This window comes from Temnothorax americanus, unplaced genomic scaffold (assembly GCF_048541705.1).
Source record: "Temnothorax americanus isolate GAGA-0224 unplaced genomic scaffold, ASM4854170v1 Scaffold2, whole genome shotgun sequence".
In the NCBI taxonomy this organism is placed as follows: Eukaryota; Metazoa; Arthropoda; class Insecta; order Hymenoptera; family Formicidae; genus Temnothorax; species Temnothorax americanus.
In genome coordinates, this window is record NW_027509338.1 from 9753802 (window position 1) to 9776509 (window position 22708).

Here is a 22708-nt window from a genome sequence, read left to right on the forward strand (position 1 = left end):
ATATATAGAAATTTATATTTACTATATAAATTATTAAATTAATACGTGTGTTAATTATTACTGCAAAATGATCGCATGTGGATAATTAACCGTTATTAATTAAATTTCGCCATTTCCCTTTTTCATTACTCGGTCTCGCAAAAAAAAAGAAATCGTACAAAATATTACAAATATATAAAAGAAATTGTGAAATAATTAACAAGTTGAGTTTCTAAATTGTATTAAATTAAATCGACATGCGATTAGCTTCGCAATATTAAAAATTTAATAACAAATAAAGTGAGAAAAGAAAATCGATCTGGAAATATCAATTCGAAATAATCCGAACGTAGGAGATGGCCCGAAATGGAGCTCGGAATTTTACAATTATTTCCGCTCGGTGCCAGAATTAACAATAACAATAGCAAAGAGATTTCATTCTCGAACGCTGCGATCGATTTATCTTCGAAAGGCTGATCTCCGATAAATATCAGAGACACGTGCTCGAATGCTCGTCGTTTCGGTTTCGATTTTTTGGAAAGCAAGATAATTTTCGTTCGCGGCGGAGGGCCGACGTCATAAACGCGTTCAGAGAGCATTCTCCATTCATCCCGCCCCGCCGTCGCGGGATGCAACGGCGAGCGCCGGCCGTCTAATAATAGAATGCCGGCGATTCTCCGTGGATGTATAGTGCGGCGCGTCGGCGGCGCGTTAGCGGGTCCCTAATATATGCGCGCGTATAGGTGCGTGGTGCGTGTATATTCCACGCTCCTCGAAAAAATAAACGCAGCCCGGCGCGGGGGGTAAAGGGTCGGATAGCCGGGGGGGGGGGAGGAAGGTCATAAGAATGTGTAGCAGCGACTTTCACGGCGCCTGGTTGAGCAATATATATATATATATATATATACATATATATATTCGGGAGATCTTTTATTTCGAGAGAGACGTTGCGCCGCTCGTTAATTCCACGCGATGCCGCATCTCACACGTGACACGGTTCCACTTTCTCATCGAAACGCCTCGGATATATCTTCCGAAATACCGCTCTTTCGACAGTTCCCGAGAAAGATTCCAGCGGGTCGTATTGGCCGTCGGGGGCCAATGATGTCACTTCGAATTAACTTTAAGCACGGATACATAGATAAAAATAAATCGTCCAACAAATGTCAGTTATACATTGCTCGTATTTTCTGATTTTGCGTAGTAATTGAAAAAGTCGATTGGATAATATAAATTTCAGTAATATCAATATATTATATAATCAGATATATTTTATATTACGCATGCACTGATATTGCCATTATTAAATTATTACTATTACAAATCTTATATCAATAACATTCATATACAGTAATTTAATAACAGTGATTCCGATTGTAATTACCTAAAAACTACGAATACATCGAAATTAAGAAAATATCAGTTACATGGCATATTGGCATTTATTTTATGATACTCTAACATTGTACATACATTATTATAAAGATAGGCGTATATCTATATTTTCTTATCGGTATACAACATATTATCAACAACATTCGACATTCGGTCTCTCTTGACTTTTACAGTACACGTATGTATACGGTACACACGGTACAATAATACAATGCATTTCTTTAGAAACGCGGGGTGTTCGACTCGGGATTGTACATTTCGCAGAATTCTCAGGAACCTCCCGTTGGTCCGCGGGATCGTTCACCCTCGGTGATTTTCGGCGCGGCAGCCGCGCCGCGCCGCGCCGCGCCGCGCGCCAATCGTTGGTAATGGTGTTGGTGTTGGTGTTTGGTGTCAGTCGCGTTTCATCCGGCGACCGCGTCGTGTGCGATGTGCGATGCGTACAGCGCATCGCGCACGGTGCCTGCTCCAACCCGTCGGCTTTGCCCCGCGATCGCTCACCCTCCTCGGCGAGTTTTGGCCGCGCCGGCGGCGGGCGGCCGGCCGCGTCGGTCGGCGGTGTGGCGGTGGTGTGTCAGTCGCGTGTCGCGTTCCGTCCGGCGTGCGCACGTACGTACGTACGTACGCCTCTCGTTCGTCGGCCCCGTCTCGATCGTTCACCGGGTTCACCCTCCTCCGTTCGGCGAATATACTTTCGGCGCCGAAAGACATGTCAGTCGTGATCGGCGCGCGCTCGTGGGCGCGCGTCCGCCTCGCTCGGCACGGCACGGCCCGGCGAGACGTCGCGCGAGTAGCAACGCGGTAACGTTGTTGACGATCAACGTGGGACGTGGGACGCGATTCGCGCGATGGACAAGGACAGCGAGGCGGACGCGGAAGCTGCGAGCGTCAACGCCGTCGACTCCGACGGCTCGGTTAGCTGGGAGGACTTTTTCGGTGAGTGAGAAAAACAAATGCATATACCTATTATACATATGAGAGAGATATGCGTAGAGATACACATATATATTCTTATTTTTTCCCATTACATTTATTTTATTCATGGAAATGCGGTTTCGGCTTATCGTGGACCGACAACCGTGCGCTTCGATTGTGCGTGCGTCGCGACTCCGGTTTGAAATTGCCTGCGAAACACCGACGCGCGCTTTGCGGTTCAACTCGTGGCGCGAACGCGCGTAGAGGCCCTGGGCTGGGACAGATAAAAGTGCGGGCGCGCACTCTCGAAACGGACGACCCGGATTAACGTGCGTCTCGCGCGCGCTCATCGCGCCTGCCGCCTTAATGACGCGCAATCGCGTCATTCGCGTCTTTCTCCTCGGCGCGGCGTGGCGCGGCGTGTTTTTGTCCATCCGATCGCGCGGAACTCGCGACTCCTCGACGCGCCTTTTATTACGTTTCTCATTCTCACACTTTGCGCGAAACCTTAGCGTTGGCTGCCGCTCGCATTTCGAGACCGGAAAAGGAGAGAAAGAGAAAAAGGTATAAATAGATGTAGAAAGTACCAGTCGAAGAGAGAGAAAAGGCGCGGACCATCGTAAATGTTGAACCGTTGATGCGTGCGAAAGATAGAATCCTGTTTTTCTACGAAACTGGGGTAACCGTATATTTTTTTTACGCGCAGAAAGGAAAACTGGAACACACTCGCAGTTGTTGACAAGGAAATGAGAACATTTATCGTGTGATTCCTTTGTCGACATTCGTTTGTCAATTATTCGTTAAGAGAATCGTTAAAAATATTACACAGCATGTATACTGCATGTTTTTTTTTTATATTTTACACGTATTTTCATGTATGCATTATTTTATTATAATATTTTATTATATTATATTACATAATAAAAATTTTTTTCACAATTAAAAACATCTATAGATAACAAATTTAAAATATAATGTAATAGGTGTAATATATAATTCTGGAAAATATTCTTTTTATATATCAATTTTTCATGAAATTTGTCTTCGTGAACTTATACATTTACAAATTATTCCTTTAAACTTTTATAAATGCACACATAAATATATATGTACAATGCGTTTTATAGACACATCATGCCGTGATTAGAATTCCATCTCTTTTCTATCTTCTCTAATCACACTTCCTTTATGAATTCGGTAGTTTTCTCTTCGGTGAAGATCGCCGTGATTTTCCTGCAATGTTTCCAGTGTATTCTTCCGGATTAATTATATCTTTCTGGAAGGTTGAGGAGAGCGTTCGCGTGGCGTAACGCTTCTTCTTACAATTAGTTAGAAAGTCCTTCGCCCGCGGAAAATTATGCTATTTCATAATGACGAAAAGCGTAATTGAGACGTTACGCCTGTGTAGAGACGGGGCTACCGTAAGGTCAAGAAGCTAACTCTAACTCGCGGATCAGTCGCCAGGATTAATCGCCTATAATAAATCGGCGCGTAAATCTCTCGCCTCTCTCGCTCGCGCTCGAATTTCATTCGTCTCGGGTGGTTTTGCCGTCCGAAAGTGTACCGCAGGTGCCTGGGTGCGTGGAGAAATGAATGATGATCGATATGCGCGTAGATGCAACGTCGAATAAGTAAATAGGGCACCTTTTATCATCGAGCATATCGTCGCGCGTCGGCTTAATATTAATTCATGAGTTGTAAACATTATTGCTGTATTTTGAATTATGCGTCGGTTACCAATCTTAAACTCATTTTAAATGATGTATGTGATCCATGTCAGATTTTAGATAGATAGAATATTTTTTTCTATTTTTAATCGTACGTACCGTGTAACGCGAAGAATATTTGAAGAATCAGAAATAACGTACATATAAAGTACGTATTAAAACATATAGCTAATTGGCATATTTATAAAATTATAAATATGAATTTTATCTTGGTCGAATTATAGTTTGTTTAAAGGGGACGTTATTGCTCCGCCAAAAACTGAAATGCTACCTTAATTGGGTTCTCAAGTAAAATTTTTTTATTAAGCGGTATCCATAATTAATGTAGAGAATCTAAGCCGATTTTTAGTACTTTTTGAATTAAAAAAAAAACCCAAATTTGAGAAAGTTATAGTTTTCTAAAGTTTCTTTGATGACGGTAACTTCAAAAGATTTCGCAACAACATTATGACGTCACGCACATTTTTGTGTACTATATTTTCTTCAATTTTGAAGATATTGCAAAAATTCAAAAAGTTTACAAAGAAAGTATGCCACGATCTATCAAAATATACTGTTAGGTAAAAGTCGGTTGAAGACCGAATTTAGATCGATAGTAATAAAAACTTTAATATTACTATGCTTATAATTTAATATTACTGTGTTGATAAGCATTTTATAAATCCCGTTATTGTCAAGAATTTTATTGTGAAGGATGTCACCTCAGCCAGAGGTTTTATTCTAGTTTATGAGATTCCAAGGGCGAATTCGAGATAGAGCCTAAAAGACGTCCCCTATATACGATCGATATTAACGCGTAGCGCGAGATATGATAACAATATTGATCGTTTAACGTTCAAGTACGGAAGATTATGTCAACGTATTGAAGAAAACAAAACGTGTTTGATTTTTGACAACGAGACTTGCTCAATATATCGTATCGTTAAAGTGTTACGTCGCGCAACATCAGCTCTCTGTTTGAGACTCTTATCATCGACGGAGGTAAAACGTCTTGCGTCACCTTTATACTTGTGACGCTCTTAATAAACTAAATTAATAATTTTTCAATAAACTAACAGTTGACTGCAAACGCAATTTTATCAATTTTTGATATATCTCGCGTCACACGTATAAGACTATACATATACACGTACGTAGTCTATGCATGTGAATGTGGAAACTACACATTCGGACAAAAAGAGCGCCCCGAAAGTTCTTGGATTCGCGCGCTTTTTCCTCGGCTGGGTGCACAACTTTTCGCCTCGCTTCTGCTCGCTCGCGGGTTGCTACTCCGCGTGCAAAACGACGACCATTCGACCACTTCCAAGACAAGTGGTGGAGCTTAAGGATGCAATACCCGGCGTGACGCAAAAAACCGCCGCTTTGCCGGATGCGGCTTAGAGTGACGGCCAAACGCGCGCGCGCGCGCGCGTTCTTTTCCTACGCGTGTGCGTGTTCGTCGTCGTCGTATGTATTCCTTGCCCTTTTACGCCGCGTCGCGAGCGAAAATTCGAGCGGTCGATCTCCCGTCTGGATCTGTATCCGCCGGTCCAAAAGTTTCTCGAGCCTTTCCGGCGGCACAAAGGGTCACCGTTGTACCTTGACCAGGCACATTAGAATACGTCGGCAGCTTTCTATATATAGCTGCAAAGTCTGTAACGCTCTTAAATTTCTCGAGTTTCAAATGTCGAAAGATCTAATTTCGTAAATTCTCGGAAATCCTCAAATCTCGGAGCAAACCCACTTTCTAAGCAAAGATTAAGTCTTAAAGAAGAGAGAGAGAGAGAGAGATCTGTACTAGATTTTAAAAATTCCTCAAAGTTCGGCAGATTTTACCGGGCTTAAGTATACGGAACGGTATTCGATGCAACGACGAACGAAAGTGCAAGGATGAAACCGCGTCGTTCGCTCGCTCGCTCGCATCGTCCTCGTGGTTCCGCGTGCACGCTCGAGGCGAATAAACGACCGCGGCTCGATCTCGATGTGCCTCGACGAGCGCCTTAGCCATCGGGACGCGATCCCGCGCGCGCATTTAAACGCCGATCGTCCTCGGCGATGAGGAGCATTTCCGCGGTTCGGCGGCGACTAACATTCGGAATAGATATCCGGATCGTCTCGTGTATGTGTATATGTGTGTGTGTACGAGACCGGGCGTTCCGGGCTGCCGCACGACGTCGCGGCCACCACGATACTTACGGTCCTGGGTGCGGCGTGGGCCTCGACTGGAACGTGGGCGTGCACGCGCCGCGCCGCGCTTCTTGCTCTCTGGTTCTGCGTCGGGAACGCCGAGGGCGACCCAGGAGAACGTAAATGGATGGCGTTGGACATTTTTTCGAACGTAAGAGAGATAACAGTTATCAAAACGTTAACGTAATGCTCTTCACGTTTCGACAGATGCGTTCGTGTCACTCGACTGTTTTAGCGGCTTATTTATGGCCTTATGTAACTTACAGTATATCGAGAGATCGATTTGTGGCGTACCTATACTAAATAAAAAATTTCTCGCTCACTTTGTCGCGCATAAAAACCTTTCTCGACGAAAGGAAGATCTTAACGCGTACACGAGGATGGATATAATAATTGTTGCTGTGTGTTTGATAGAGTATCCTTATAGGAGAAAACAAGTCGCGGGACAGGGAGAGTATGTATGAAAGTTAGGGACACGCTAATAAAGAACACTATAATCGCCTATTAATCTCTTTATGGAAACGTAACTAATATTCCCCCATAAAGCATCACGAGTTGAAGAGAAACTTAATAGCGGGAAACGCGACTTTGTGCACAACGGACGATCACGCCCTCCTTTGCACAGAAAATATGTTTGCGTCGTCAGGGTCAATAGGAAAGTCCTCGGTGTGTGCGATGGGATAATTTGTATGCGAGAAAACACACACGTACATATACGCGCACACTCGTGTGCATAAATAGATCAAGTAACGCGATAACATCTCGCGTGAGGTGTGTGTGAAAATATAGCAACCCCGCGAAAGAGAAGCGTCTTTTTTTTCTTTACCAAAGTAATGGATTTTTTTAGGACACAGAATTTTTGAAAAAGCGATTATTTATATCTATTTTAGATAAAATTAAATTTTGGGCAATTTTCTCTTCTCTCTCTCTCTCTCTCTCTCTCTCTCTCTTTTTTGTCTCTTTTAAAAGACGAGTATACCCATGTACTATGCCCACACGCAACTTGTGCCCGTGAGAGTCGCGCAACGCGCTTCTTCGAGGCAGTTTCTTACGCATGTACTACGTCTTACGCACGCACGGACCGTACGCGTGTGCGGCCAGCTTAGATCTTCATCCGAGACGCCATTGAACTTGATTTCCCGCGGCCTCGCTTGCACGTGCAGAAATTTTAAAGGAGAGCCGCATCGCCTGCGGCGGCGCAGGTTCGCTCGCGAGACCGGAACGCGCGCATCCACCGAGAGTCTCTTATCTCGTCTTCTTCCATTTAGCTAAACTTGACCAAATTAACGCTGGATGTACACGCAATGTAGCATTATCAATGACTCAGCCGGCTCGGCGTATATAAGGGAATGCAAAATCAATTTTTATTTGTTATGTATTTACGTAATTTTTATCTCTATCGGAGCAAAGATCTTACTCGAGCAGCAAAGATATTTTTATCTCTATTCGAGTTCTTGCAGAGATATAGCGAAAGTTATTGCAAAGATCTTGCTCAGATGTAATAAATTTTATTATTTTTTGCTATTATTTGCTGATAAGTCCAACTAATTATTATTCGCTAATTGGAAGACTAGAATAGTCTCTTTTTTTTAGAGATTTTTGTTTGGTTACTTTCTAGTAAAGATTTCGAGCGGAACGACAATCGGCGAGTTCGTTGTTGTGGCGATATCAATTGCCATTTATCGCGATTTCTTTTCGACAATGCACAATGACGCGAGCTGCTGGATAAAACGCATTATCTAAACGGAATCGTCGTGCTCCCCTTTTCCTCTCCATCGCGTCGTGTGTTCCAACATTCGCCGTTTACCATGACCGGGAGAGGATGTTTACGGGCTTTGTCCTTCTTCGCGCGAGCTCATATCTTCGCATACTTTTGATCACATTCGCGCCCACGCGAAAAGTGATTATACGATTTTCGTTGCACGGAGTTGACATCTCCCGCGTCTGTCCTGTTCAATGTCCAAAAGAACATAAACTGTTAAGAAGATTGTCTCATTTAGAACATGGTAAAACAATCAATTTTAGATGAGTTTTCTTTGAAAACAAATGGGTTCTTATAAATAAAATAATATTCTTTTATTTCTTTTTCCATATTGCAATCATATATGTAGGTATCTAAATCGGATCAGGAGAAACGGCAGTTTTTTATAACAATTAACACATCGACGACGTTTACCTATAATTTTTCCCTGCTCGGCGGCTTCGGTCGTGCGCGTCTCTCTCGTTAGCGAAATCGACGTGATCGCGGGGGATCGAGGAAGGTGGACGGCCGCGGCCGGTCTGACTCGGGAACCGGCCACGACGCGGAGCGTGAACGAACCTTTATCTCGATTTGCGCGCGACGACGCTTCGCTAAATGTATATAAGGGAATCGTAACGAGTAGCGACATTAGGCATCCCGGCGACTTAACCCTCCCCGGTTGGCGGGGGTATCCGGTTTTATCAGCTGTACCCCGGGTATACACGCGAGCTCGATCACGCGGGACGAGAGAGAGAAAGAGAGAGAGAGAGAGAGAGAGAGAGAGAGAGAGAGAGAGAGAGAGAGAGAGAGAGAGAGAGAGAGAGAGAGAGAGACAGAAAGGGACTGGGAACGACCCGATCGGAATACGTGCGATCGCCTTTTTATCGTCGTCTTTATCCGCCGCACCGGCGCGATTCACAACGGATGCTGAATCCGGAATCGCGCGACCTGATCTGATATGGACGAATCAGTTGGCACTTGACCTTTGACCCGCGACGTCCGCGTCTCTGTTGGACCGTTCTCATCCCTCTCTCTGTTTCTTCCATTTCTGTTCTCGTTATTTTTCAGCGTTCATCTATTTCCGAGATAGCTAGTCTTAATCACTCTAGCCGCCATACGAGGGAGAGAGAAACGTACGTTTGAGCTGGTATGTGTACACAGTTTATGTGGTACACATTTTTAACATTCCAGATGAATAAGGACGTGTAAGTTACGGGATGTCGTAATGGCAGTCCGGACGACCGGAATAATTAGCTTGGGTTTACATATCGTCACTCGTATATTATTTTGACGAATGTCACGCGTAGTTTGCGAAGATTGCGAAAGCGCGAGGCGCGACACTTTAAATGTTGATAAAACGTTGCGAAAACTAAGCCACGTTAAATGCACATTCTGTGCACGTTCTAAATATTGTCTTCCGCAGGAATTATTCAGAAACGCGTTTTTCAAAACGCTTGCAAGAGACAGGGAAAATGATCAAACAATGAACAATGTACGAATTGGCGCGTTGAAAATTTTTTCCATAGCAAATCCTAATTTAAATATAATTTACAAAATTTTATCGCTACAGAATATTCTGTAGAGAGCAATGAGAAATATTACGTATACTTTATAATATATTCTGTGCATATATATCGTGTGCATACATGTACACACAAGTCAGTGTATACACGCGTCGTTTTCGTCAAGCAAAGTTAAATGTCAAAGTAAAAGGGAATAAACGTCTCGAAAAATGGCTCGGTTATCTTGAGAAAACGTTGACCTCTTTCCAAGACCAATCGACTCGACGTTCGAGCAGGTCGGGAAAAACTTGCATCGCTAACGCGCGTGTCGCTAATGTGCAACAGAGGTGTGAACGCACTCGTGTGTCGTACATATCTGTTGCGTGCATGAACGTGCCCTCGCACGATCTACTAATCGACGCGAATGATCTCCAATCTTTCGCGCACCGGCCCTCTTACCGATTTAACCGCATAATTAATATTCTGGCTCTGGTCAGATTTTAAGAACGGGCATTCTCTTCGAAATCCAGGGTGAGAAATCTTATAAGTCTTCAGTCGGGAGAAAAATGTTTGTTTTTTTTGCTTGACAAAAAGACGAAACAACGAAGAAGATAAAATAAATATGATATGAATTCAACGATGAAAAATATGAAAAGCTTCTTTGACGCAATTGATTCATTATATATAAGTTACGTGTTAGACTCCCCATATAATGATACCGGATTCTAGGATAACGGAACGTAATTAATATCTCTCAGATGTATATCGCACGCGGTAACTACACGGCGGCGCGATTTGCTCGCTATTTTCCGAGTACTTAATCCCGTGATGAGCGAGGGAGCGATCGGATCCAAGCGTTACGCGAATTAAACGAGGGACATCGATACGATTATACGAGCGCACAATTATCCGAGATATCGTTGATTTAAAATCGCCCGCGGCGCGTTTCGCCTGTCGGCGGTTGTGCCGGGTAACACGAATCGCAGATACGCTCTCCGGAGAGCGTATATAATTGGCCTGTCGTCGAACTGCGGGCCGGATTAATTCAGCTGTGATTAATTTGAGTACATCGCGGAGTTACCGAAGGATATGGTCAGACATTACGTGGAATAGTTATTTGTGCAACAAGTGCTGTAAAATGAAAATTCCCGAGTGCGGAGTTGACGCACGAGCCTTCGGGAATTTTCATCTTTACGAACGACTTGCACACCCTATTTTGTGTTGCAAGTGCGTGGAAAGTGGTCTATCACGCACGCGTAGCGTGCGCAATGGGGCACTTTCCATGCACGTGTTACATAAAGGTATTATAATGCACCGCGTGTCTGCTGCACTCACGTCAAAAAATCACCGGCGAGCATTTTCGTTAAATGACGCTATTTTGAATCTTTTTGATTCTTTGAAAATTTCTAGAAAATCTAATGTAAATTGTTTCTTTTTGTAAAATATTTTAAGATAGTAATATAAATATAGAATATAAAGCAACCTAAAGTTTTAATTATTTTTCCAAAGTTGCAAAAGTAGGTTGCTTGTTTGACAAAGAAGAAAAAAAATTCTTCTGCTTTAAATTCTTGTTTATCATGCATATTTATATACGGATGTTAACCTGAATGCTAAGAAAATTTATTTTAAAACTCTTTTCTTACTTCTTCTCTAAAAAATAAAAATGTATAATTTTTTAATATTTAATTTTTTTTAACTTTTTAAAAATATAATTTAATCTATTGAAAGCTTTCAAATTAGACGTGTAAATTTTTTCAAAACTCTTTGAACGTTTTAACATTTTAAAATGGATTCGGACACGAATGAGTCACGCGCGTGCCATTTAAGGGTGCCGAAAGTGTATATGCCACGGGCTAGAGGAGAAGAAGCGCGTTCATGGGGCAGGAAGATGGCCACGTGTGTGCGCAGGTAGAGTTAGCGGAACGGTCGTTTTCCAAGTCGCACGTGCGCCGCCGAGATTGTATTTCTGGGAAGGTGTCGCCTTGCACAAAGCCCCGTGCCAAAAGGCCACGACCGGACAGCCTGAAATCAATTTGCGGCTCGCAAAATATCGCCGCACACCGCACCGTATACCTTCCATGTCGCACGCGTTTGACGTCGATGCTCCGGTCTATTCGTCTTTCCGTTATAAGATTGAATTTTATATGAATATATAATTATTAATATATGAATATTGAATTAGCACATAAAGATGGATAAATGTAATTTTTTCAAATCTATTTTCGCAGCGTTCCCCTTATGCATTTTTATTAACAAGTATGTTGTCGACTGATCATAAATAACGAAGCTCGGATTAAATCGTTAGGATTATTTGATCTTTTCTCTTTCCCGGCGTGCTCGTGATAAAATAGCGATAAAAGTACGCGACGCTATACGCGCGGATCGCCGTAAGATCCATCGAATTTGACGACGGAGCACGCGAGAGTTGACTCCTGGAAGACTGTCAGTCGACTAACGGTGAAAATCGCCTCGCGCGTTCTATCGAGTTCGCGAAGCGCCGCAACCCGGCGCGGCGGTCCGTTCCTTTCCTTTCCATTCCGTATACCTTTCACAGATTCACCGCGCTCCTGTAAATCAGTTCTTCCCCGCGATAAACGTGATCTTTGACGCGTTCCCGAAGCAACTTGGGCACGCGCGCGGCAGCTTTTCGAAGGGTGAATCGAGTCGGCGTTGCCGGTAAGCGCACGGAATTTAATTACGACATTATTCTTTCTTATCTTTTGAAGGAGTACCGTAGCGCGTTTTACTTGACTTTGATGATGTTTGAGAATCATGCTACGTATAAGTATTGAAAAAGAAATAGATTGGTTTTTAATCAGCTATTTTTGCCTAGTTGTTTTTTTTGGGGGGGGGGAGCAGTTTCTAGACGCGATGCACGGGGTGTTTCAAAAATCGTGTGTGTGTGTTCTCTCTATCGTAGCAGACAAAGTCGAACTGATAATCGATGTATCTTGATGCTGAAGTTGGTATCTGAATACAATTTACAGCATTTTTTCGATATATAAATACACTCTGCTTTTAATAGAATTTTTTACGAATTAATTATTAAACATTGCAAAATAAAAATCGCGTAGAGGCGTAACAATCAGATCTTCGCAAACAATCCGCGTATATGGTTGTTCTCAATACTGTATTATGATGACAGGGGTGTCTTTTGTCTTATTTCTATTTTCTTCTTCCGGACCACCCTGTACAGGTATCTCTGATCGTGGGCCGCGCAGGGCACGTGGTAGGCGAAATGCGTCGCGTGTGCAGTGGCGTAACAGCGAACAAAGCCGAAAGATATCTCTCTCGCGAACGTGCCTGTTCGGCCAACGCATTTTCCGAACGCGATGCATATTACCACGATGCTAATTGATTCCCGTTCGCTCTTTGTGTCGCGAAAATATCTTGTCTACAAGAACCAGCGTCAGCATGCATAAAAAACATATGCGAAGTCGAGTCGGACATTGCAGTTTCGAGAAATGGCACTGATATTGAAGTTGTTTATCTTTTTCTCGAGATATAAAATGATTCAATCTTAACAAAGCCGTGTAAAATCGAAAGTATTAAGGTTTATCGCTCCATTTTACCGCGATGTCGATTTATTCTCTCGCTGTGCGTTGTGATTGTGAAAGGTCAAGAATTAGGAAAAACAAGAAGTTAGGAATTGAAAAAATAAAAAAATGAAGGATAGGTGAAATACAGATGAAAGTTTTTGGCGCAATTTTACATTCGAAATGTAAAACTAATCTTGATTCGACGCATTCTTGAAATAAATAAAATGTTTCGATTTTCGTTGTTAATCGCGGTTAATTCTTGCTGCGCCCATGCGCCACGATCACAGAGCTACGAAAAGAGGAAAAAAAGGGGGGAAAAACTTGTTCGAGGCCATGAGCCCGCTCGTACGGTTACGCTCCTATTACGTCGCGCGACAGCGTCGTGGGTGTAATGACAGCGACCAGGCTTACCAACGTATGTTAAAATAATCATCGTACGTATCTTATATAGGGAGAGAGAGAGAAAGAGAGAGATGTATCTTACCCGATATCGTCCAAGAATTTATCAAAGAGCGATTATATTTTTATAAAACTTTATCAACCCTGTGGACAAATCCGTTATATATAAATACTTTTAAAAGTCGTATAAAACTTGCATATATCAATGAAATGCACACGAATCTTGCAATAGCTTGCCGAATAGAAATGTTATATAATAAAATTGTATATATTATTAATATTATATACATTGTATATATATATATATATATATATATATATATTATTAATATTGAATTGAATTATAATAGAATTTTATATATGATTACTTAAAATCCTTACAAGCGCCGCAAATATCTGACAAGTGCAATCCGTTTATAGAACAGTAAGGGGATCACATCTGAAGTTATTATTTTAGAAAACAAAAGACCATCAGAGTAATCGTTGCACATGCGTAACTTGTGCTTGTTTCGTAACTGATATCGTTGATTTTGAATTCCTCGCAATTTGGAGCAGAGAGTGCCAGTGATTTACCTCGAGCACTCAGATTTGCTTGGCGACTTGGGGATTAAAGATCGTCCGACAATTTTGGGACGAATACACTTGTCCTGCCAAGTTTCGTCCCGATTGCTATTTAATTGCCGAAACCTGACAGTGACGCCAACCTCGGCGCTCATCGGGCCGTCGCGTTGTTGCGTTGTTCCGCGGACTCGTTCCAGACCGGTTTTGCTCCTCGCAGCCGACCGCGCGGAAAAGTGCCGCCGCGAAACGAGACGTCGCGTGACGTATAGTGCGATGCGGCACATCGCGGGATCCAAATATTTTAACGCGAGTGGAGTTCGTACTTACCAGGAAGAGTCAAACGAGACGCATTGTTAAGAAAGAAAGTCAATTCCGCGTTTTTTCTTTAAAAGAAGAAGTAAGACGCTCGATGGAGGTATGTTTAGGATTTTCTTTCGACATTTCGACTCCAGAAATTATATGTCATAACGTTATGTCGATATTATCGAGTTGCCGTGTTGAATTTATTAATTCCATTTACTAGATCTACTATATTATAATCTGATCCACATTGTTAGAAACTAGACAACGTTTTGTTTGCCGAGAGAGATGAGCGTTAAAATGGTTTTCGAAATTAACTTTATTATATAGACTTGTTTTTTAACGATCTACGATCTCTGGTCATAATTAATTCGTTGTAGTTAATTTAGCAGTTTGTGGCTGACCTCGATCATTTATTTTGTCGATTGGCAAATAGCATAATTTGAAAATCCTTGCTTTCGATTCTTCTCTGAAATCTCCATGCCTCTCGATCACCGATCGCTGTTTCTTATATGACATCAGTTCGGGACAGTTATTGGTCGGCGCAAATTATAGCTATTGCCTGTCGTTGCAGTGGAAGTATGCAAATCAGATTTCATTAATAAAACCGCGATCATTGGATGGTTTCGGAGATATCGTGGGCGATATCTCGAGGTCTATCTTGAGATGCGATGTATCCCGCTCTTCCGCTATATATAATATCGTATACAGACGCCCCTTTATTATTACGAATGCGCGAGTCCTTGTTCAATATTCATAGCGCGTCGCGCAAAAAGCATCTTTGCCGATGATAGTCTTGTTACGCGTGTCATGCGTGTCATCATACATTACGCGATTCTTGGTATCGCCGGGCTTAACCCTCGGCTATAGCTGGTGGTATCGCTCGGTCGCTCGAGTTGCGAGCTTTATTAATTGATGAGATGCTGGTAAAACTTTATATATGTATAATTCAAAAGTCTTGAGACAAACAGTATCTTAACATGTGGTTTCTTACAGATTATGATTTTGGGAAAAGATTCACGTATAATTGCCGAATGTTTAAAGAATTTTTTTCCCTAGTTAATGCATTAGAAAATTATATTGAAACCTTATGATTATAATTGTCAAATATATCGTGTATAACGTACGCTTAAACTATATATATATATATATATATATATATATATATATGCGTGAATACATATAGAATAAGTATTTATATCTTTATTTCTTAGACGATGCTGTTCAGACAATCGAACGTGGTTAAACATTCAATGTTCTACTGCATGTTTATGAATCCTAATAATATAGCTTTTTGATAAAGTTACGTATTTTGTAGTAATCGCGTCTCGTTAGCGGCTTGGAGAAAATATAAATATATATTTTATCGCATTCCTCCCCGTTCTAACATTCGCAGCCATCGTGATATACAAAAGATAACGCGGACGACGTAAGACACAATGGAATGTCCTTTGTGAACCGGCTATTTCATTGCCATAAACGTATAGATGTTAGATTAGCTAATATCTTACAATTAGGCGTGAAGAAAGAGTATAACGTGTAAATAATTACCCATTGTTTTGCAGGAGAAATCAGAAAAATTCTTGTCCGTAAAAATTTATTTTTATTTATATTTAATTATATTTTAAATTATATATATATATATATATATATATATATATATATATATGACTTTTTTTCGAAAGGCCAATAAAAAGTCTACATCTTTCTGCATAATAACAGCACATGTTCGAAAGATTAATGCAATTGGCTCGAAATCCGAGGGACAATCTCTCCATCTGTTGATGCATTTATCGACCGTTGCAAGTGGACTCGCGTTATCACGATACGTACGAGATAAGATAATAATTGTACGTAGTACAAGGTGTCGGACATAATAATAACAACGTGACGCTCTTCGTTGAATCTGAATACTTCGCCGGTGTTGCTCTATTTATTCTGAGGGCCAGCACGTCTACGAGTATAGATTTCGTCATCCGCACGAGCGTTACAGAAATAAAACAGAGTGGCGGATCAATCGAATATTCATTTTAATCGCGATGTATATATGTAGATGAGTAGATATTCATATTTCAACGCATTGTTAAGTAGTTTTATAACTGTTAACCATTAAATCTTTTACTCTGTTTGTTTAAATTTGAAAGAACGCAAAGTAGAAAGTAAAATGTTTTAGCAATTTCACTTTTCGAGAAATCATTGTGTCCGCGTCACCGCCGCCGCCGCTGTATTATTCATGAATGTCGGTATATCGAACGTGCACTTCTCTTTTTGGCGATAGCTGTGAAATTTTCACGACGCGAGACTTTCGCGGGGTGTCGTGACAAGATTAATTGCGACCGGTCGAAAATTGCCGGCGCTCGCAGTGCTCGCACGCGCTCGAACAGCTGCGTTGCTGATCCGTACGGTAAAACTCGGTGCTCTAATTGCGACAATTGACCGTCGTTGTTCCTCGGGCACGTATATACGTACGTAAGACGAGGAGAATGCTTCGACCGTGCCCCGCACCGTACCCCACACGTCGCGTCATAGCGCCATGAAAACTGATCGCCGCACCGCCACCAGTATATACACCCCGGTGTCCGTTTTTCTATCTTCGACTTTCGAACCGTGCGCCGCGCGTGAAAATCCGACCGCGGAAACCGGAAAGTATCGGCGGAACGACCGGAATTACCACAATGGATTTTAAAGTAGACTGTTTAATAATTAACGACCATCGTAAAATTATGAAAGACAATGGCTCGTTAATTTTATCACTGAGTATAATTGCCACGCCATCGTAACGTATGTGTGACCAATAAGTTGAAAATTTGCAAGATACGTTTTAAATTAATATATAATGTATTAATTTTAGAATATTATGCGGTTGTGTAAAGTTTATATAAAATGTATTATTATAAGAATTAATATTAGGTAGGTACTTGTAATAAAATAATTTTTGTATTATTTTTATTTACCGACGACTGTGTTTAACGTGTTATTAGAAAATCATGATGCTATATTTTTATTTTCACAATTAATTTGTTTCACTTTAAACAAGCAGATAGTTTTCAAATTTACACCTACTGGCTTTTCTCGTTAACCTTAGCGTTGTTGAGATTGTAAATGTATAATTATATGTTTATGTCCTCCTGAGAAAGTCATTATGCGAGATATAACTTGTACAGAAGGTATAAATAGCTTTTCGACTCAACTTTATCTACTACGAAATGCGCAATAACGGCGATTATATCTCTCATGTTTGCGTAAGCACAACGAAAATCATTTTATGTCGGGAACACTCTATATTTATATCAATCCGCTATCGTAAATGGAGCATTTTCTTCCAACACATATCTGAGAAAGTGACCAAAAAGAACAATCCGTTTACTCCTGGCAAACCAACCCGGTACCATATTTCGCTTGTGCGATGAAAACCAAATGTGCGATACTAAACGAATATAGTTATATCTATTTATAGCGAACGCCTTCGTACGCGGCTCGGTATCTAATTGCGCAAAAATCGCGTAAATGTTGAGCGGATCGGCGCGGGTTCTAGGTGAGTCGATTCGCTACCAATACACGGTGAAATGTTGCAAAACGTTCCCGGAGCAATGCTTATTCGCAATGATTTTCGTAATTAGAAAGCATCGGCGAGCATATATAGCGATTATTAAGTATACAACGCGGTGTATCGCCGCGTATGTTAGATCCCTGATTGGACCTGTCAATGTCGCGCGCCAGTAACAATCGGATTGCGCGATTCGCCCAACCCAGACTTCGAGAAATAACCGCGCGACCGTCGCCATCCGTCATCCCGATCGGTTTTGCCGTCTTTAATCACGCTACGACGCGCGGCGATCTAATCGCACCGCTCGAGGGAACTTGCAAATTTATTGCGATAACGCCAGCATTGTCTCCGTTAATTACCTCCACCGCATAGGCACATACTTAGTACCCAGGGTCGCAAAAGTTCTCAAACAGAGCCGATGATTGTGAGACTGTGGAGACCGTCCAGCTAGCAACCTATTTTGGCTTGGCTCGTACAAAAGAAAGAGAAAAAAATTAAACAAGTTGCTGCATGACAAATGGACTGCGATCGTGATAATTGGTTTCTCAATTAACAAAACAAATAATCTTTTTGGCAAACAATTTCAATACCATTCAGAATGTTGAAAATTTGGCGAATTAGACGCGCGCGCGGGCTTCGATAGCTGGAATCCGATAGCTTATGCGCAACAGGTCGACCGCGTGGTGAAAACTATTCGCGAAGGAGAGGAAAAAAAAAGAGTCCGGGAGGCAACAGTTATTCGCGCCGCGATCCCAGAGTGCGAGAAATCACTTTCATCGCTCCTCTTTCACGGGGAAAGATTACGGAGAGAGTGCTAAAGGGGATGTGGACCTCGACGTAACGAGCCGATCGAATTACTCAGGAGCTGGAAGGTACTTTGAGCTGATTTCCACGACGATCCGATCAGCTGGCTCGCATTTCCCGTTGCCGGATCAAGCAGATATCGAGGGACCCATAACGTGGCGTTATCAAAATAGAAGTATATACTTTCTGAGAGAATATTATTGTCAAATAATGTAAGGAAAGCGAAGGGGATTATTTCATTAACGCATATGATTAGAAGCTTTTTGTTGGCGCCTTATCGCGCGATGCATTGAAACGCCCTCTCTGCTTCTGTAAGACCTTTTGACACGTTATCGTCGTGTCGTCACATTTTGTACACATTGCGTCGTGTGGTTAAACGAAAAGAGGTGACCGCCGGCTTTCAAAATTGTGGGTTAACGGGCGGTGGTCTCATCGTACCTTTGAGTCCTTTTTTGGAAATCTGCGGCACGTGCACGTGCGATGCCGTCGATTGGGCTTATTTTTAAACGTAAACTTAAACCGGTATTACGTCCATACGTCCAAGCGGAATTTTTCTCACGAGGAAGAAAGTAACGACCTCGGCTCCCATTCCTTTCGGTGCAATATGTATTTACATTCGGGTCCCAGATCCTTTTCATAAAAGCAGGATTACTTCGAATTGGCAAAAAAAAATAGAGGAATTGCAATTCTTCTAATCTTCCCTAAGTTTTTCTAAAAAGGGACTCAAAAAGTGAGAGAGAAAGAGGGACAAAACGATTTTAAACCGCGTATATATAGACGCTGGATAAAACAATAAGTATAAAAGATGAGAGTCCACTGTTTCTCTACGGATGATCGAAAGGATTTGTAAGTACCTGAAAGTTGAAAGTACTCATTTAAATTTATATTAAAGTTTCTCAATCAAGTTTTTGACCGAAATTTTCACTTTTGTCCCGTTTTCTGGTTGGCCCAGTCGAGTAAGAGATTCTTTTTTTCTCAATTTCATCCGAACCGAACATCTTCGAGGTCATGTCGATATTTTCCTCCGCGGTGATGTTTTTTTTCCCTTTTCTTACGACGCAACAACACACGACGCGGTGCCGGCGCGGTCCGGTCGGCCGATCCCATGCATGCGGAGGCGCCGCTCCTTGGAGAAAAACGATCCGACGAGCAGACATCCGACACAGCGGACTTTCTTTCTCTATCCCTCGTCGTTCCTCCGCAGCCCGCGCTCTTCCTCCCTCGTTCTCTCTTTCTCTCTCTTCTTCTCTTCCTCTTTCTGCGGTGTGATGAGATATACTTAGGGATACTAATACGTCCGTGGACAGGCGCGTAGCTACTTGTTCTGAGAGCAAACGCGGAGGAACCATGGCATATTTAGTTTTCACTTTTAAGAACGTTAGAAAATATTTTTCTTTGATTGGGATCTGACTATCGCCAATAGCTCGTAGAATAGAAGTCGAATTTATTGCCGTATATCTATTCGAAATTCAAATTATTAAGTGAGATATTTATTATTAAGATATATTCGTGATTTAAAAATTCTTGTTTAATATTATATAAAGTATCACGTGTGATAATAAACAATGGAATCCACTTGCCTTCAGTATTTGAAAATACCTGTTGTTTTATAAAATTTTTGTAAGTTGACATGGTACAAAGTAATAAAAATAATTTATGTTTCTCCTACATAGATACATATAATTTATTTTTCGAGAGAAAACAGTCAATCTCGGGCGAGTTATTTCGCATTAAATTTTGAAGTAATGAGATACACGGTTATTTCCGACGTGGATAAAAACGAATTAAAGAGACGTGGGGCATTAAAGAATAAAAACTCGAATATCTCTCGTAGCTACTCCGCTGGCCGAGAACCGTATGCGGCGGCGACGAGGAGCGGCGCGGCGCGGCGCGGTACGGGAGGACGCGGATTGGCGCCATCCCCTACCGCACGCATTATTCCGCGTGCACTTTTCTTCCTTCAGACGCACGCGGTACGTCATGTTACGCATGCGGCGAACTCCGTTTTATGGGAGGGAGCAGTGTCCGTTGCGCCTAACATAAGACCATAAGATCTGGTTCTAAGATCTAGTTGATGCATTATTTCTAATCCAGTTAAATTTGTATAACGCAGCGCGCGTTCTGCGCAACACACATGCATTTATTTGTATATATTTATACATTTAAATATTTTCTATACAATTTTTTTCTGCAAATATATATATATATTTATATACATATATATATATAATACAAAAGTTATGCAGAGAAATATAAAACCCGACACATCTATAATTTACCATATATATTTAATTCAAAAATATATAATATATAATATTACAATAATTTTGCGATATTTATACAGCCACTCATAAGAGTCAAACGACTGCGTCAATTATATTAATTTTAATTAACTAAAATGTTTTCACTTTCGACATGAACACTTATATACTTAATGTGCCGTTTATTTAGTGGAATGCGAATAATAGAATTTGCCTGACGATTCTACTTGAGTGAAGAGATGACGGACACCGGCTCTCGAGTGCGATACAAAAAACGTTACATGAATGAAACCTCGCTGTTGGGGTCCGGCAGACCCCTCTCGATGGTACAAGGGTTAATTGACGATCAAATTGCGGCGAGGTCACTACGTATAAACCGAGGATGGATCCCGTTTCGGATGCATAATCAAGATTTATTTGGCATATATTTTTAGAACGCGGTCCGGAGAGTATACCTTTTCTCGAGTGCTTCTGATACACGAATTCTAATGATTAGGTTTATGGCGTCCAAACTGTTCCCGAGAGAATCGCGAGTAAGCTTTTTGTACAACTAGGAGATCGAGACAACATCGCGTTAGATACATGTGTTTCTATCGCGACAAGTTGCTTATCTCTCGGCCTTCTCAGCGTTCAATCTCTTAACTCAACGGTTTGGTAGGATCTTATTCGTCAGCCTTTAACGAAGTGAAACATCGACGATTTCAAGAAGCTAATTGATATAGAATTCAATGTGAGAAATATAAATCAACGTATTCCTTATTTAAAATGTAATTTTTACTTTCCTTATATTTTCTTTATACAAATAATATCTTTATCAGAAAACAGCGTTTTCTATATCTACATATTACCGACAAATAGAAAATGGATTAAAATAATAAACAAAGATTTTGTAAAATGTTTATGAGTAGGATATTTGCGAGAAGAAACTCAGTTTTTTTTTTATCAAAGCGTCATCTAATTTTAATTTTTAGACCACTGAACATTCTCCACACTGAAGATATGAACGTGTAGATAGGATTATACTCTCTCAATCGAAGGGTCTCAGAGGTTTATCCATTTGTTGAGATCATTTAATAAACTGTGTAACTTCTCTCCGTTCAGGTACACCGTGTTTACGGAAACTCGATACCTTCTTCTCTCGCGTAAATCGAACTACGATATCGCGTCGACCTTGGTACTCTCTTATCTCCTTGCGAGTGTCGCTGCTCCGCAACGCCTTGATTTTCTCTACCTCTAATTTATCCCCGTTGCACCTCACAATTTCTCTCTAGAAATAATCTCTTATGGGAATAAAACGCTTGTATGCTTTAAAAACACGTTACATAAAATTATCGGAGAAAATTTTTACTTAATCCTTTTCGATGTAAAAATGAAATTGCAAATTTCAGCCGACTTCTGATTCATTTCCCGTGTGGGACATCGATAGCGCGCGGTGTTAAATTCCAAGAACAATTTCTTCGTCGTTTCGAGCTTGAAGGCGTTTCTCCCCGAGGAATCCACGCGAGAAACGGCGTTGTTTTCACGCGCAGCCGGCCGAAAATCCCAGATATTCCTTTATCCGTCGAACCGTCGAATCCAGTTTCTGGAGTAGCCGGTCATCTCGATGTATCCAGGACATCCCGGCGCGATCCGGTCGGCATACCTGACCCGTGGGACGACGATCGACGGGTGTCGCGTGCGCGCGCGCGCGCGCGCTTATGAAAGCTCCTATCCGGCCAGTTTCCGATCGGGCGACGATAATAACGCGTATTCGCGGCAATGCCGGCGCGCGAACCGGATTTCACGCCCGCAATTACTTACGAACTCGGGCTCCCGGCCCGGTCGCAACATTAAACTCGGGCGCGCGTATCTGCGGCCGCGGCGGCGCCGCTA

The 22708-nt window shown here is 41.8% G+C and overlaps 1 protein-coding gene across 1 annotated transcript in view; it reads left to right on the forward strand.

The window, feature by feature from the left end:
- The first annotated feature begins 1771 nt into the window (after positions 1–1771).
- Positions 1772–22708, forward strand: part of Gefmeso (Guanine nucleotide exchange factor in mesoderm) — a 40163-nt gene continuing 19226 nt past the window's right edge. Inside the window, exon 1 of the mRNA XM_077405850.1 lies at positions 1772–2310. Within this exon, the coding sequence (XP_077261976.1) occupies positions 2223–2310 (88 nt within the window). The 5' untranslated portion in view covers positions 1772–2222. The remainder of the gene's footprint in view (positions 2311–22708) is intronic.